This window comes from Lates calcarifer, linkage group LG9 (genome assembly GCF_001640805.2).
Source record: "Lates calcarifer isolate ASB-BC8 linkage group LG9, TLL_Latcal_v3, whole genome shotgun sequence".
Lineage (NCBI taxonomy): Eukaryota > Metazoa > Chordata > Actinopteri > Centropomidae > Lates > Lates calcarifer.
In genome coordinates, this window is record NC_066841.1 from 21,244,273 (window position 1) to 21,259,156 (window position 14,884).

Here is a 14,884-nt window from a genome sequence, read left to right on the forward strand (position 1 = left end):
ATCGCCCTCTCGCCGTCAGCACGTTGGCAGCTTGGTCCCTTTGAAAAGAATGTCCCCAGACTCAGAGGCATTTAAACATTCATCGACCAACTCAACCCTTATATATATATATATATATATATATATATATATTAAAAAAGACTTATTGTCCAAAAGATAATCAACAAGTATTTTAATAACTGATAAAACTGTTTGACTCTTTCACAATTTTCTGACTTTTCTGTTTTTTTCTGTTCTTGTCACAGAAAAGTTAGGATCTTCTTTTATTCACATTTTATTGACTAAACAATCAATAAGATCATTTAATAAAATAATCAGCAGATTAATTGATAATGAAAATAATCATTCCTTGCGGCACTATGGGGATATTCAATACAGTATATCTTGATATTTCTATACAACCACCAGTGACTGATGTGTTTTAATCTGTTGTGTGTCGCTGTCTGCCCTAAGTCATTTCTTTCTTTTCCTGCATTTCCTGCTTTAATGTGACTTTATAAAAAAAGCACTTTTGCAGCTCCTGAGAATAAAAGTTAAAAACTATTAAACTAAAGAAAAATTGTGGTATATTAGGTGGTGATGTTGATGTGAAGATGATGAAGAGAAGATCTCCGCTGACACTGACTTACTTGTATATAGAAGTTTATTACAAAGTAGTTCAGCATCGGACAAGCACTGCAGTAGCCTGTGAGAGGATCCGAGCCAATATGGATCTCTCTCTCTAACAGCTCTGCACACCAGTATATATACATTGGTTGTTTACATGGTACATAGGAGACATCTGGACCTTCGTTCAATGCCTTCACTGTCAAGAGAAAGATGATGGGTAAGAGGAAACCCTCACCTTTAACCTCTACTAGTCTAGGGGTCACATTCTTAACTCTTATCCTAAGCATAAACCCCAAGGGCTAACTCAGACATAGGAAACTCGTAAAAAGTGAAAGCATCTGGAAACCTTCAGACATTCCAAAAAGGCAAAAACATACATAAAACATCCTGTATACTACAAAATAACTGAGGAAACCAAAGGAAACATCAAAGCAACAATTAAAATCAGCCTGTGACATTTTCTTACACTTAATCCCCAAAACATCAAACATGAGCAACTTAACACAAAAAATGGAATCATGTTTTTAAAATACATTACATACAATACACTGATTGAATGACCACCACCCACAGCCAGTGTTGTGTATGAGCATGCTAAAAGAGGTGGACATTGGACATGCTCATGTTTCTGGTGAACTGAACAAAGTTAACACTCATGCACCAGAAGGTGGCAGTAATGCATCAAAATGCTTCATCAGAAGATGATGCATTTGGCATAAATCCTCAGATTTATGTCACCTGGTGTGCTGCAACTTTTAGGAACAAATCAAAACAGATTCCAACTGAAACATTTTGAGGCAAATTGTGCCAAATGTGAAACAACAAGTTGAAGCATCTGTCCAGTCTTAGGAAAGATCTGTGTTGATGATCACAAGAAATCACTGAGAGAGGGAACATCATGAGCTGACAGCCAATCCAAGCCAAACTCATATAAAACATTCACTGATCAGCCACGATATTAAATCACCATTTTATACAGTAATTCATTTGGTTTGGGAAGTGGCAGTGATTGGGAGCCAGGGGCTGATGGGTAGGTAGCTCAGAATAGCTCTTTAAAAACATGAAAGAAATGAATGTGAAGTTGCTCATTTGAATCTGTGTGAACTTAACTTGAGCTCTTGTGAAGGATGAACTTGCACAACATTGCTCACAGCAGTGAGAGAGAGTGCAGAGCTTAAAAATTATGCTCGGTGGTGACGGAAATGGCATCATCATACTCTCCATCTGGTCCTTCATCATCCTCAGTGGGTGGGGGCATCATCATGGAAACAAGCGGGCCCTCTCTGCAGAGTTAAGTGATAAATCATTTGAAAACAACCTGGAGAAGCTATTAGTTTGATTCAATGAAGCACATTATGATAGGGACGATTGATTGATTGATTGATTGGTTGGTTAGTTGGTTGGTTGGTTGTTACCTGTGGGTCTTTGTCGATATTTAGACACCATGAGGACAGTGGAGATGAAGTATGGGGAGATGACCACGATGTATCGGAGCATTGTCAGCGTAGACAGGGCTGATTCAGAACATGAGCTGTGGGATTCTGGAAAAACAAACACACCTGGTACTAACTTGGTTTTGACTAATTTGCTAATTATTCGTGCACATCCCTATTTCCCAGTACTCTGTCCTCTATGTAACGTTCCTACTTTCCTTTCAAATACCCAGCTGTTGCTCCTGTGTTCCTCTTATTCTTGTTTTCTTCTGCTGTACCTTCAGTTCCAGGAGGAACCAGTGTTTTATTATGTGACTCATACAACTATGTTACCATGTAAATTGAGAATGTATCATAAATACTAGCAGTTTTAAATTCACTGCAGAACTAATGACTTTGGTGACAAACTGACCAAACTGACACAAAGGAAACGCCTGACCTCACCTTCAACTAAGAACCAGCTGGGTGGAGACTCTCCATCACTGCTGATGTTACACTTGTAGAGGCCTTCATCAGACTTGGTAACATGGTGGATGGTCATGTGACCTGTAGGCTCAGTCCTGATGAGGGAGCCATCTTTATAGAAAGCAGCTGGGAGGTTGGAGGGAGTGGTCTTTGTTTTACAGTGCAGAGTGACATCATGTCCCTCCATCACAGGGAGGACAGGACTCTGCAGGATCACTGGTTCATCTGGATGTGGAGAAAAACGTATTGTACAACTAGTGAAGAATGTCAGGGCACATGTTGCCATGGTAACAGCAGAGGCCTTAAAGATGCTTATAGACACTGCACAGTGTAGTTTAATCAGTCTCACCAGTGATGGTGATGCTGACGGCGTTGCTGCTTTGCCTGTGTTTAGAATCCATGAGAATCACCACAAATTCTGCAGAGAAAATAAGCCTCATTTCTTTCTTTTAATTTTATTACACTGTTCGTTTGTGCTGTGGATGTTGGTGAAATCACTACACCGTCACATTTCACCGTCTCCTAGAAATTACACTCACTGCAGAAGAACTGAACCATGGTTCTGTTTGATCCAGACCAAGACCACTTCTTTTGGTCAGTCCTTTTTTCTGGACCGTGGACTGTGAAGGTCCAGAACAAACAGTGTAGATGTGAAATCAGCCTAAATGTGGTCTGTGAAGGATGATCAGTGTGCAGTGATTAATGGAGTAACAGAACTGTGTTGTGTGCTTTGTGGTGTTTTTGTGGTGCTCTTGGTGTTTTGGTGGTAAACTGACCTTTGTGTTGTGTATCTCCACACCGTCCATTCACCAGAGCCAAAGTGTTCACAGCTCACCAAGATGTTGTCATATTCAGAAAACTGAGACTTGTTGGGAACGACTTTCACAGAGGCTGAGAGAGAGAGAGAGAGAGAGAGAGAGAGAGAGAGAGAGAGAGAGAGAAACTGTCTAGAAAATCCTCAGTTCCAGATCTTTCACTGGATCTAAAATATCTGTATAAATATATCACTTCTAGACTTAAAATTGGTTGAGTTATGTTGTTAAGTTGTATTTCATAATTAATTCATTGTTAATTATTGTTATTGACATAAAAGTCAGTACATCTGAGCACGTGGTAAACACTTCAAGATCTTATCATCATTGCTGGTTTTTGTTGGTAACAGGACAAAGTTTTGATGAAAAAACTGATGATGTTTCCATCATCCAGCTGTTTCTATGTTTTGTAAAGCCTTAGTCTGCTGAGTAACTCCAGTTGTCAAATGTAGAGCAATAAAAAGTGCAATGTTTCTCTCTGATTTGATGTGTGAAGAAGAAAGAAATACTCAGGTAAAGTACAAATACCTCAGACTTTGTGCAGTAGTTGAGTAAATGTATTCAGTTACTTACCACCACAGAGGTTCAGATAATGCAACTGATAAGCAGACTCATCAGACAGAGTTAGAGTCGGCTACAAAGAAGCAGAAAGGTTCAGCAAACACAAAGAGCAGGAAGTGATGAAGTGAAGACAGGGTCATGGTCTGATCCTACAGAAGAGTAACTGAAAACCTTCATGCTGCTGTGATAGAAGCTGTCAAAACACACAGAGCATCGCAGGCCAGTGAGAGGGACCATGCTGACCACACACAGTTTTCAGACACACAGGAAGCAGGTAGCAGCAGACGGCTGGCCACAAACGCACATTAAAGTTCATCAGACATTTTAGATTTTACAGAGACATTAAATATCGACGTCCACGGCAAAATCCCAACACGTTAAACTGTAAACAGTTTCAGTCTCCACTTCTAAAATGGACTCGTTCATATGCATGGAAACTCACCAGGACTGTGGGCAGACCGTCGATGGATCAGCAACACTGAAACAAAAGCCACTGTCAAACCACAGTCTGTTTATGCACAAACATACATCTGTCTGAATCACACAGACACACACAGCTTCATAAACTGTTGTTAATAATAAAACTTCACAATATCACAGTTTGAGTTCCTTTTGAAATATCTACTAAAGTTGAATTAAATCCATCTGAATTCATGTCTAACTTGGTTTGACCGACAGAGAGTTTTAGTTCAGATCCTTAATGATTTCTTGAAGTTTTCTGTACTTACAGAGGAGAAGCAGCGTTGCCTTCATGGTGTCTGCAGGCTGAAGTTCAAACACTGACCCTCCTCACAGCAGATGCAGCAAGTGCATCCTGTTAAACCACAAACAGGGAGGGAGGGGAAGTGGGCAATTAAAGAGTTTTTTGGGTGTTTTTATATGTTATCTGTTCATGTGAATCTGAGCAGAGAGACATAGGAAAACCAGTCAAAGCTCACATCCTGTGTCTTATCAAAAAATCGCTTCATGTATCAGCATCTCACGCTCAGACCTCTACCACTGCATGAATCAATCTCTGTAAAAACTAATTTCATTAGAATTTTAAGTTGTTCTCCTGAAAGTCTTTTTTTATCTTGAAGTTTAGATTCCTTAAAAACCCTTCACACTGCCAGTCATTACTGTCAAAATGAAGCTACAGCAGCTCCTGAGCAACATCTTAGATCTAGGAAATAACCACATGCTGACGTGGTCTAACAACGACCAAAACACTCATCTTCTCTCAGTCTAACTGATAGACTGAGGAGGGTGTAGAACAACCTTTAAAAACAGGGTTTCAGACTCATTTGAATACTGTGTGACTAAGTTTAGCTTTGACCAGTGACTGACTGAAATGTCGACAGTTGTTACTGCAAACCAGTGGACTCAACTTGACCTGACATGACTCTTGAGCTCTTGAGAAGTTTGGGTGCTGTGGTGCCTCGGCCTATCTGGGTCTGGACCTTGGGTGTTGTGCACCCTTCAGTCCACAGTGCAGTATGCTAAGATGGTAGAAGTATTTAAATCAAAATTCCTGTTTTTAAAGTTTTGTTTTCTTCAGACCCACTGGTTCTTTTCATCTTTGTGTGAGAGGAGAGGAAGATTCATCAGGAAGGAAGTGTCAGACATTATCTACTGCACTTTGATCACATCACTCATACCAGCTGTTTTGTACAAAGTCTCATCAACAACATCTTTAGAAAAATGAATTGAATTCTTGAACTTTGGCCAAATGTGTTTTGTGAGGTCACTGTGACCTCTGACCTCTGACCACCAAAATCTAATCAGTTCATCCCTGAGTCCAAATGTTTGTATGAAATTTGAAGAAATTCCTTCAAGGTGTTACTGAGATATCACATTCAGGTACAATTACTTCTTTACATCATCACATATTCCTTTTAAATGAGGCCCATTGAAACACTGACACCTGCACAGACTGTTGCATTATGGGTTGTTTGTAGCCTTGTTGCGAGGCTGGTGAGTTTCAGGTTTACAGGAAGTTTGGAGCAGGTCCTCCATGGCGTCTGCTGTTTCTGTAGTAGCCCAGAACGGACAAATTTAGCATTTTCACCTTGACTCTGCAGCTTGTATGTGGAAGCCAAAGAAGATGAAGACAGGAGGGAGTACATGTCAGTTATTACCTACAGTTTTATAGACTAACAACTAAATACAGCATCTAAACATAGATATATGAACAAACCTCTTCACTTGTCAGACTAGTTGATGTCATTTTGTCCCCTGAAGGCCACTGTAGTCTCTGTGACACTCTTTCAAAGGGAGGGCTGAGGGGATGGGTTTTCAATTGGTTGCAATCTGTGTTTTCACCACTAGATGTCACTAAATCCCCACACTGGTCTATTAAAGTTTTTAAAAGTGATAAATAGAATTTGAAAATCAGTGCAGATGATTGATTTTAGCACAGGAGGAAAGTGTTTATATCTCTTGGTGCCAGTTAAAGTGCAGGATTGTTTCATAAACCCGTAGATGTTCAGTAGAGAGTAACAAACATCTAACTAACACCTCCGCCCCCTAACCTGCTGGTGATAAAACCACAGAGCAAACAGGAAGGAGGTGGGTTTCACTTGATTGTTGATCTCATATGATTAAATGACAGAATGAAGTTCACATCTCTTCAGTGGCTGCTCTGTAAGTATCCACTTTATTCATTTATAACATGAATCGATCATGATCATTTGAAGTTCTGCTGATTTCCAGTGCAGGTTGATCAGAGTCAGTGCAGCGTCTACAAACATTCAGCAAACGTTTGATTTCTAAAGCCTGGTCGACTGTAGAGGAGTCGTACGACGTGTTTTAGTTGTGACAGACCTGCGGTCATCAGATTTGATCATGTTACTCTCATGTAGAACATGTTTCTGATCTTCAGATCTAATGTAACCTCAGTGATTTTCCTGTGGCCTCAGCAGTTTGAGTCACTTCACCAGTTTTCAGTTTCTTTAACTGTTGTTAAAACTCTAAGAGATGCTGGTGCTGCAGTTGTTGATGGGTGTATCTTGTTGAGAGTTTGTTGACCTCGTCCGTCTGAAGGTACTGAGAGGATTCTGTCTGTACGACACCAGAGTTCTCTGAGTTCTCTCTGCTTTAACTGTTCTGCTCTGGTTGCATGTGAAACTCAGACCTTGCTGTTATTTCCTCTCAGGGCTGACCACAGAGCTCTGCTGCAGACACACTCAAGGTTGGTGCACCTGTTATAGACTGAACCTGTTAACACTTACCTGAGAACAGTTTTTAACTTGCACTGACTGCTCTGAATTTGTGCTGAAAAAATGAACAAACAAATCTTCTGCAGAGTCCTGAGTTCAGTGTGAACCTGCTCTACATTGATATCATCTGCTTTCAGGATACAGACACAGTGCTGTGAACACTGAAGTCAAAGGCTGCTGCTTTGTCTCATCTACTCTGCTGATATACACTTAGTTTCCTCCTTCATGAAGGTTCTGATGTTCAGTGTTAAACTGTTTTAGAGAATCTCTTGATTCATGGTCACAGGCTGTAGTTTGTGCTGCTGATGAATTATAGATGTGTTATAGAGACAACTTACTCACCTCCCTGAATCTCTACAACTGAGGTAAAGAGTGCAAATTTGGCTCCGACCACAACAGCCACATTTTTACATTGAATTTTAAACATTGAAGATTGTAGCTGTTGGCTCATTGAGTTTTACTTTGTAACTTTATGTTTTTTTTGTTTTTTTCAAATTTACACTGATTCCCCTCTCAGCTCGTCTGACTGTGAGTCCCAGCAGATCTCAGTTTTTTAGAGGAGAGTCTGTCTCTCTGAGCTGTGAGGAGGACGACAGCTCTGCTGGATGGAGGCTGAGGAGGAACACAACTAGACGACAGATGACTGAGTGTGGAGCTGGGTGGGGAAGATCAACTGGTTCTTCCTGTGTCTTCATCCACATCGTCCCATTGGACAGTGGAGTTTACTGGTGTGAGTCCAGAGAGGGAGCAACCAGTAACATCATCAGCATCACTGTCACTGGTAAGATCAGACTGTGGAGTTAGTATTGATGAAGCTGTGTGTAAATGGATGAAATGCTGTAGTTTGTCTCTGTGTTGAGGTGGATCAGTGATCCTGCAGAGTCCTGTCCTCCCTGTGATGGAGGGACATGATGTCACTCTGCACTGTAAAACAAAGACCACTCCCTCCAACCTCCCAGCTGCTTTCTATAAAGATGGCTCCCTCATCAGGACTGAGCCTACAGGTCACATGACCATCCACCATGTTACCAAGTCTGATGAAGGCCTCTACAAGTGTAACATCAGCAGTGATGGAGAGTCTCCACCCAGCTGGATCACTGTCACAGGTCAGGAGCTTCACTTTGATTTCAACACTTATTTCATCCACATCTTCACCTGACCAGGTGACTTTCTCTCTACAGACAAACCTATGACCACAGCCCCTCCCACCTCTGGAGCTCCGCCCCCTGCCCCAGCCCACCTCCACCTTGTGTTCATGTTGGTCCGTTACCTGGTGGTGTTGTGTCCGTACTTCATCTCCACTGTCCTCATGGTGTCTTTATATCGACACAGACCCACAGGTAACACTCTGAATCATTCACTGACCTTACAGTCAGTCAGTCAGTCAGTCAGTCAGTCAGTTCTGTAGTGTTGATAGTTTTCTCCATCAGGTTCATTATGGAGCTGTTTCCTCTTTGAGTTCTGTTTATAAACTGTATCTAAAGTTTATGATGAACTCCTCTGACAGGAAATGACCTGCTGGTCTCCATGACAACAGCCCCACCCACCCAGGCTGAGCAGGGATTGGTTGAGGACTATGATGACATTGTGGAGGTCACCACTGAGCATCACCTCTGAACAAACATCCTAACAATGAGGTTGTTGTTTAATAAGGTTGTGACTGACTGTTCATCACCAGAGAGTCACCAAACTCCATTCAAAAAATGTCAGTTTAATTTTTCATTTGTAGGAACAAACATATGCACGCATGCATGATAAAAAATGTCTATGATCTGTGTTAGTTAGTAACACCTTCTGGTAAATTCAGTATTAAAAATAAAGCATCAAATGAAAGTTATTTTATTTTTGAATCTGTCTCTATCAACAGCTGAACCTCTGTTTCATCAAGACGTTTATTAAAACCTCTGAGACGTTTCTTTAGGTCTGAGATAAACCTGAACTGTAGACCTGGGTCTCAGTCCAATCCAGATCAGACTGTGTTCAGTCCAACTGGATGCTTTTAATTTGAAGGAACAGATTAAATTGTTTTCATTTAGGTCGGGCAGAAAGTTAGTGTTATGAATCATTTGTAATTAAAATGTGACAAATGACTGATATGAGAAAATAAATGATGACAGTCTGACAGACTGAACTGCTCTCTTTGTTCTTTTTTGTTCTGTTTTGATCACAGGTTGGTTCACTTCAACTCTTCACCTGACAACAACGTCATGAACCGGTTACCATGGAAACAGCAGAGACTCAGAGTCAGCTGTAAAGATACATGAGACAGTTTCTATAAGTTCCACAAAGTAATAAAGTAGATGTCAGAGAAGCTGTCAGGACAAAAACTACATTCATGTTTGTCTCATGTTTGTCTCCACACATGTAGACCTCAGTCTGATTCAACACTGACAGAGTCAGTACATCTATAACACCACATCAGTAACAGATAACTCTGACTGAGGTCTCTCTGTTTGACCTTTACACTCTGACGTCTCATGTTAAAGGATGATTCTGCTGAATAGATGCCATTTGCTTTTTCCAAGTAAAATGTTTGAATCTTTTCCCAACACGGACTCTAAACACACGTCTAACTCTCCATACTGTGTACTGCTCAGTTTCAGCAGCAGATGGCTGCTGTTAAATACTTTTTAAATTAAACATGTGGTTGGTCACATGTTCAAATAATTAATTATGACTAAAAAAAGTCACTCCATCTGCACCAAGTTGAAGCAGACCAAACCTCAGGTTTATCGACTGTTTCAGTCTGTAAATCATTGAACTGATCAAACTGCTCCACAGGAAGCTGCATAGTAACATTTAGACTCAGAGGTTAAATAAATGAGAAAATGATTATTAGAGAAGTCAAGTTTCCTTTGACCTTTGTCCTGACAGCTGATTTTCCTCCTTCTCTACTTCACTTTAAAGTCTGTTTGTCTCATGTTTGTCTCCACACATGTAGACCTCAGTCTGATTCAACATTGATGTTCAGTCTGTTCAGGTACAGAGTCAGAGTCATTTCCTCCTCAACTATAAGATCAGTAAAACAGAACTGAGTCCAACACTGACAGAACTGATCCTGAATCCTTTCTAACTTATACAGCTTATATAACTATAACAAAATCATCAGTGACCAAGATACAAATGTCCAACAATCCAGTGTAAAGCTGTGTCCTGAGAACATCTGTCAATACAAGACGTATAGAACAGTTCATGTTGAAGCAGACAGCTGTTTCCAGCTGTTCAGCTCTTTAGTTGACTCCTGTTGGTCTGAGGGAACAGAGGAACTGAGATAAACTCAGTGTTTTCTGACTGTTCCTCCTTCTCTACCTGAACATCAGCAGATCACAGTTCACTGAGACTTTTTTCCTTCATTCAGAGCAGAGGAAGAGTCAGAGAGCAAAGCAGCTGTTTGTCCTGAGCATCTGAACACACTAACACTGCTTCCTGTTTTTAGACTTTAGTTTTCTTCAAACCCTCTGATTCTGTTCTTCTTTGTCTGACAGGAGACAAAGATTCAGGACCAAGGAGATCAGAGACTCTGAAGAGGAACAGCTGCTTCATTAAGAGGAGGAGGATCTGAATTCTGCTCCGTACGTCCTCTACATCTTCTATAGATCATAACACCAACAATAACAACAACAATCAGAGACAGAGACAGACCAACGATCAGTCCACCATGTCCTCTGCTGTCTCCACCTGTTTCTCCTCCCTCCTTGTCTCCTCCCTCCTCCCTGTGTCCCTGTGTGTTACCTGCAGAGTAGAAGCAGGTGTGAGGTATCAGTGTCAGGTAGGTGATGACTGAAGAACAGAACAGAATCCATTTCCTCTTCAAACTCCTGTCAGACATTATCTACTGCACTTTGATCACATCACTCATACCAGCTGTTTTCTACAAAGTCTCATCAACAACATCTTTAGAAAACACCAACATCTGATCTGTGATCAGCCTTCACTCTCACATCAACAACTAGGAAGCTGCTGCTCCAAAACTCACCTGAGTCTGGATTCTACAAACTCACCTGATTCAACCTTCAGGCTGATGGTGTTGTTGAACTCAGTGCTGCTCCCCGTGTTGTTCTTTCTAACATAACACTCATATCTTCCAGCATCGTTGATGTTGACGTTCTTCAGAATCACAGAGGCGTCTCCGTTCTTCATCTCTGGATCTCTCAGCTCCACTCGACCACGAAAAGATGGATGCTGGTATTCATCATTTAAATCCTTCTTTATGTAGTAGAAGACATAACCCTCTGACTCCGGGTATAGACCAATCCACTTTAACACTATGATGGTATCATCTCTGGGACCCTGACAGTGAAGGAGGACATCTTCTCCAGGCTTCACTGTTATCTCTGTAGAGTCTGAATCCCAACAGAGAAAGTTGAGAGAGAAACAGGAAGTCAGAGTCAGTGATCCAGTTCTTTAGAAATCCTTTGATTCTGATGAGTTCATATTCAAACAGCTCTACAGTCTAAAGACTGAAATCTATTTAGACCTAAACTTTGTCCACATCAAACTCAGTTCACCACAGAACATCCATCATCTGAAATAACACACAGGAAGTTGCTGATAAAAGACTCTGTGGATTTACAGGAGAAGAAACAACAGTCAGAGCCATCAGTGAAGGTAGATGTTGAGGTCAGTGATGGTAAATTTTAGGTAAAAGACAGAGGTGTGTGTTTGTTTTTTTTAACTCCCACAGCACCACAGAGAGAGCAGGTGTTTCTGGGAAAACTCTGACATCAACTTGATGCAGATAAAATCCACACTGAGGTTATACTTTCTGGAAGATGCTCTGAGTGCTACATTTACATCTGTCAGGTAAAGTGAGGTTCTGATGTGCTCGATAGCCTCAGATGTTAAAGTGCAGAGATTAAAAGTAAATATGTGAATAATTTGGTAAAAATTGCTTAAAATAATAATAAAATAATAATAATAATAAAGTGCTGTGATGTTGTGAGTCTGATGAGCTGAGAAACACTATGAGAAGATACATTAATTTTTTGTCTTTGCTGGAAACTGTTGCAAACCAGAGCTGTTGAAATGACAAAACCTAAAGAGCACCACCCCAACAGTACTGTGGTGAATGTTAAAGCAATGATGGACTGGCAAAGCACCAAGTCACTGCAGATAAGCTGTTAACAATGCTGTGGACAGTTAATGCTCTGCAAACCTGAAACCTTCAGTGTGAATGTAAACGAGTCAGTCAGACTGGACGTTAGACAGACTTTATCCTGCAGCTGCCTGGTACAAAGTCTGTTTCATGTCTGAGTGAGTGGATGTGTGGACAGAGCAGGTCAGCGTAGGTGAGTCTACCTGCAGACTCCAGCCCTCATCTAAACCAACCAGAACACTGCCTGCAGCTGAGAACACATGCTCTGACTGTGTGCTGTGTATGTGGAGGGCCAGCTCTGGAGAATGGACCTGATTCTCTGGTCATTGTCCTGAGTTTATCTGTGAAAACAGCTTTCATTTGCCAGTTCTTGCAGTAAATGATCAGTGGAGATGTTAAGAACAACAGAACAGCAGGGTTAAGGTTTCACTCTCTCCCAAACTGGCTACTAAGAGTTGTACAGATGAGTCAGGCCTAGAGAAAAGACAGATGGAGGATTTCTGCCGCCCCCTTACAGACAACAGGCTGCCCAGGACCAGGAAGATGAACAGGCCAGAGGCCTCAGAGACCCAGAGGGACACCCAGGGGTGAGGGGTGAGGGGTCTGAGCAGGAGCAGAGAGAGACAGAGGAAATGCTGCTTTGCCAGATCCAGAACCTGCCCAGTAAAAGTCGCTGTCACTGCCACAGAGAGCATTTGTTCAACAACAACCCTTTAGACATTTTATGATGAAACATAAAAATCATGTGGGTTGTCTCTGCTACACAGAGTGACACTCGAAGCTAATGCTAAGCTACATGAACTGGAACAATGCCACTTCCTAGATCACGCTGTCTGAACATGACTCGTCTTATTTTATGATTAACAAGGTAATCAGTCAGTAAATTAATATTAAGTTATTACAGTAACTAACTCTGGTTATTACAGTAACTAACTCTGGTTCTAACAGTAACTAACTCTGGTTATTACAGTAACTAACTGGGCTGAGGAAACTAACTCTGGTCCTCTCTCCTGTAGTTCTGATCTGTAATGGCGCCATGAACCCGGAACAGACCACACCGACAGTAACTGTTCCATCATGAGTCAGCGTCGATGTCCCACTGAACCTGAACCCACAGGAGCCCAGGAACCTAAAGTTAGTCCTGGGTGAAGCAGCTGGTCTCTAACCAGGACTCTGATCTTCCTCTGCGACAGAAACCTGTGAAAACCCTCCTCCATGTTGTCTTTGATATCGACTGTAACAACACGTCTCTGACAGCTCCGCCATGTTGTCAGAGCGGACAAAGAGTGTGATGAGGAAATGTGGCACCGAGCAGAGACACACACTGACACCAGCTCTGTAACACTGCTCTGACTTTACCACACACACCCTGGACTGTACACACTCACACACACACACAACCTGGACTGTACACACTCACACACACACACAACCTGGACTGTACACACTCCCACACACACACACCCTGGACTGTACACACTCACACACAACCTGGACTGTACACACTCACACACACACAACCTGGGCTGTACACACTCACACACAACCTGGACTGTACACACTCACACACACACCCTGGACTGTACACACTCACACACAACCTGGACTGTACACACTCACACACACACCCTGGACTGTACACACTCACACACACACACACCGTGGACTGTACACACTCACACACAACCTGGACTGTACACACTTACACACACACAACCTGGACTGTACACACTCACACACACACACACCGTGGACTGTACACACTCACTCAGTCTCCTCTCTCTCAGTTTACCTGCAGAGTCCACAGATGTCAGGAAACAAGTGAAGAGAAACACAGAGACGATCAGAGCTGAAGAAAACATCTTCTTCCTCTTTTGCCTCTTCTGTCTAATCGCTGTCCACTTGTTGCAAAAACTCGTTGATGAAAGTTGTTAGATGCAGCTGAAAGTGAGGAAATGGAGCTTCACTACTGATCAGCCTTTTTAATTCAAACTCTGAGTCTGAATGACACTACGCTCTGTCCGGTTTGTTTCTCTCCGCCTCTGTTCGCCACGCCCCGACCTGTATGAACAGAGGAGTCACGTGATTTACAGGAAACTCCTCCATCACAGTGAACTTGCAGCAGCTGCAGTAAACAGCAGCAGGTCGGGGTCAGAGCAGCAGCTGAAGATCCAAAGTGTGTGAACCTGAGAGTTGAAGGATGAGACAGAACATCTGATGTGTTTTATTAGAGCACACACTTCCTGACCTGGAGCTGAGAGTGAAAGAAGCTGAGTCATCAACAGAGAAGAAGAGGAACCATCAGCTTCATCACTTCACTCCTCCTCTGAGGAGGAGGACCAGTGTCCCCTCCTGCCTCATATTCAACACCAGGTCTGATCCACCTGCTCCACAGGTCATAGTGGTGTCAGTCCTGTTGAACCAGCAGGTGTCAGCAGAGAGTCAGTCCTCAGTCACAGGACCAGTACCTGCAGTACTACTACAGCTTCTACTACTTCACTACTCAGTTTATAAAGAGCAGTTAAACCAATGATCAGACCTGCAGGTCCACAAACCACAACCAGCTCCAAGGATCTGATCTGACTCTGAACCGCAGAGGTTTATGGTTTGGTCTCTTTCTTCTTTTCTTTTATTAAAAACACAGATAACATGTTAGTGAGTTAGTGAGGCTGCTTCAGAATAAAACTCATTCTTTCATCAACACTTTACAGT

At 42.0% G+C, this 14,884-nt stretch overlaps 3 protein-coding genes across 12 annotated transcripts in view; 1 reads left to right on the forward strand and 2 right to left on the reverse strand.

Moving 5' to 3' along the window:
* Positions 1-14,884, reverse strand: part of LOC108887009 (coxsackievirus and adenovirus receptor homolog) — a 111,991-nt gene that overhangs the window by 80,564 nt on the left and 16,543 nt on the right. The window lies entirely within an intron of this gene.
* The window catches only part of LOC108887006 (low affinity immunoglobulin gamma Fc region receptor II), a 77,612-nt gene that overhangs the window by 35,805 nt on the left and 26,923 nt on the right, over positions 1-14,884 (forward strand). For 3 of the 9 annotated variants that reach the window (XM_051072679.1, XM_051072678.1, XM_051072672.1), the window contains 2 exons: positions 7,595-7,858; positions 7,938-8,183. The exons of 5 other annotated variants lie outside the window; for them this stretch is intronic. In XM_051072679.1, the coding sequence (XP_050928636.1) occupies positions 7,595-7,858; positions 7,938-8,183 (510 nt within the window). The remainder of the gene's footprint in view (positions 1-7,594; positions 7,859-7,937; positions 8,184-14,884) is intronic. One more of the 9 variants, XM_051072676.1, reaches the window with a different exon arrangement.
* Positions 10,431-14,656, reverse strand: LOC127142763 (V-set domain containing T-cell activation inhibitor 1-like). The gene is made up of 2 exons (XM_051072692.1): positions 13,965-14,656; positions 10,431-11,420 (listed from the first exon to the last, which is right to left on the reverse strand). Exons 1-2 carry the CDS (start codon positions 14,032-14,034, stop codon positions 11,050-11,052), a joined length of 441 nt encoding a protein of 146 aa, XP_050928649.1. The 5' UTR covers positions 14,035-14,656; the 3' UTR covers positions 10,431-11,049.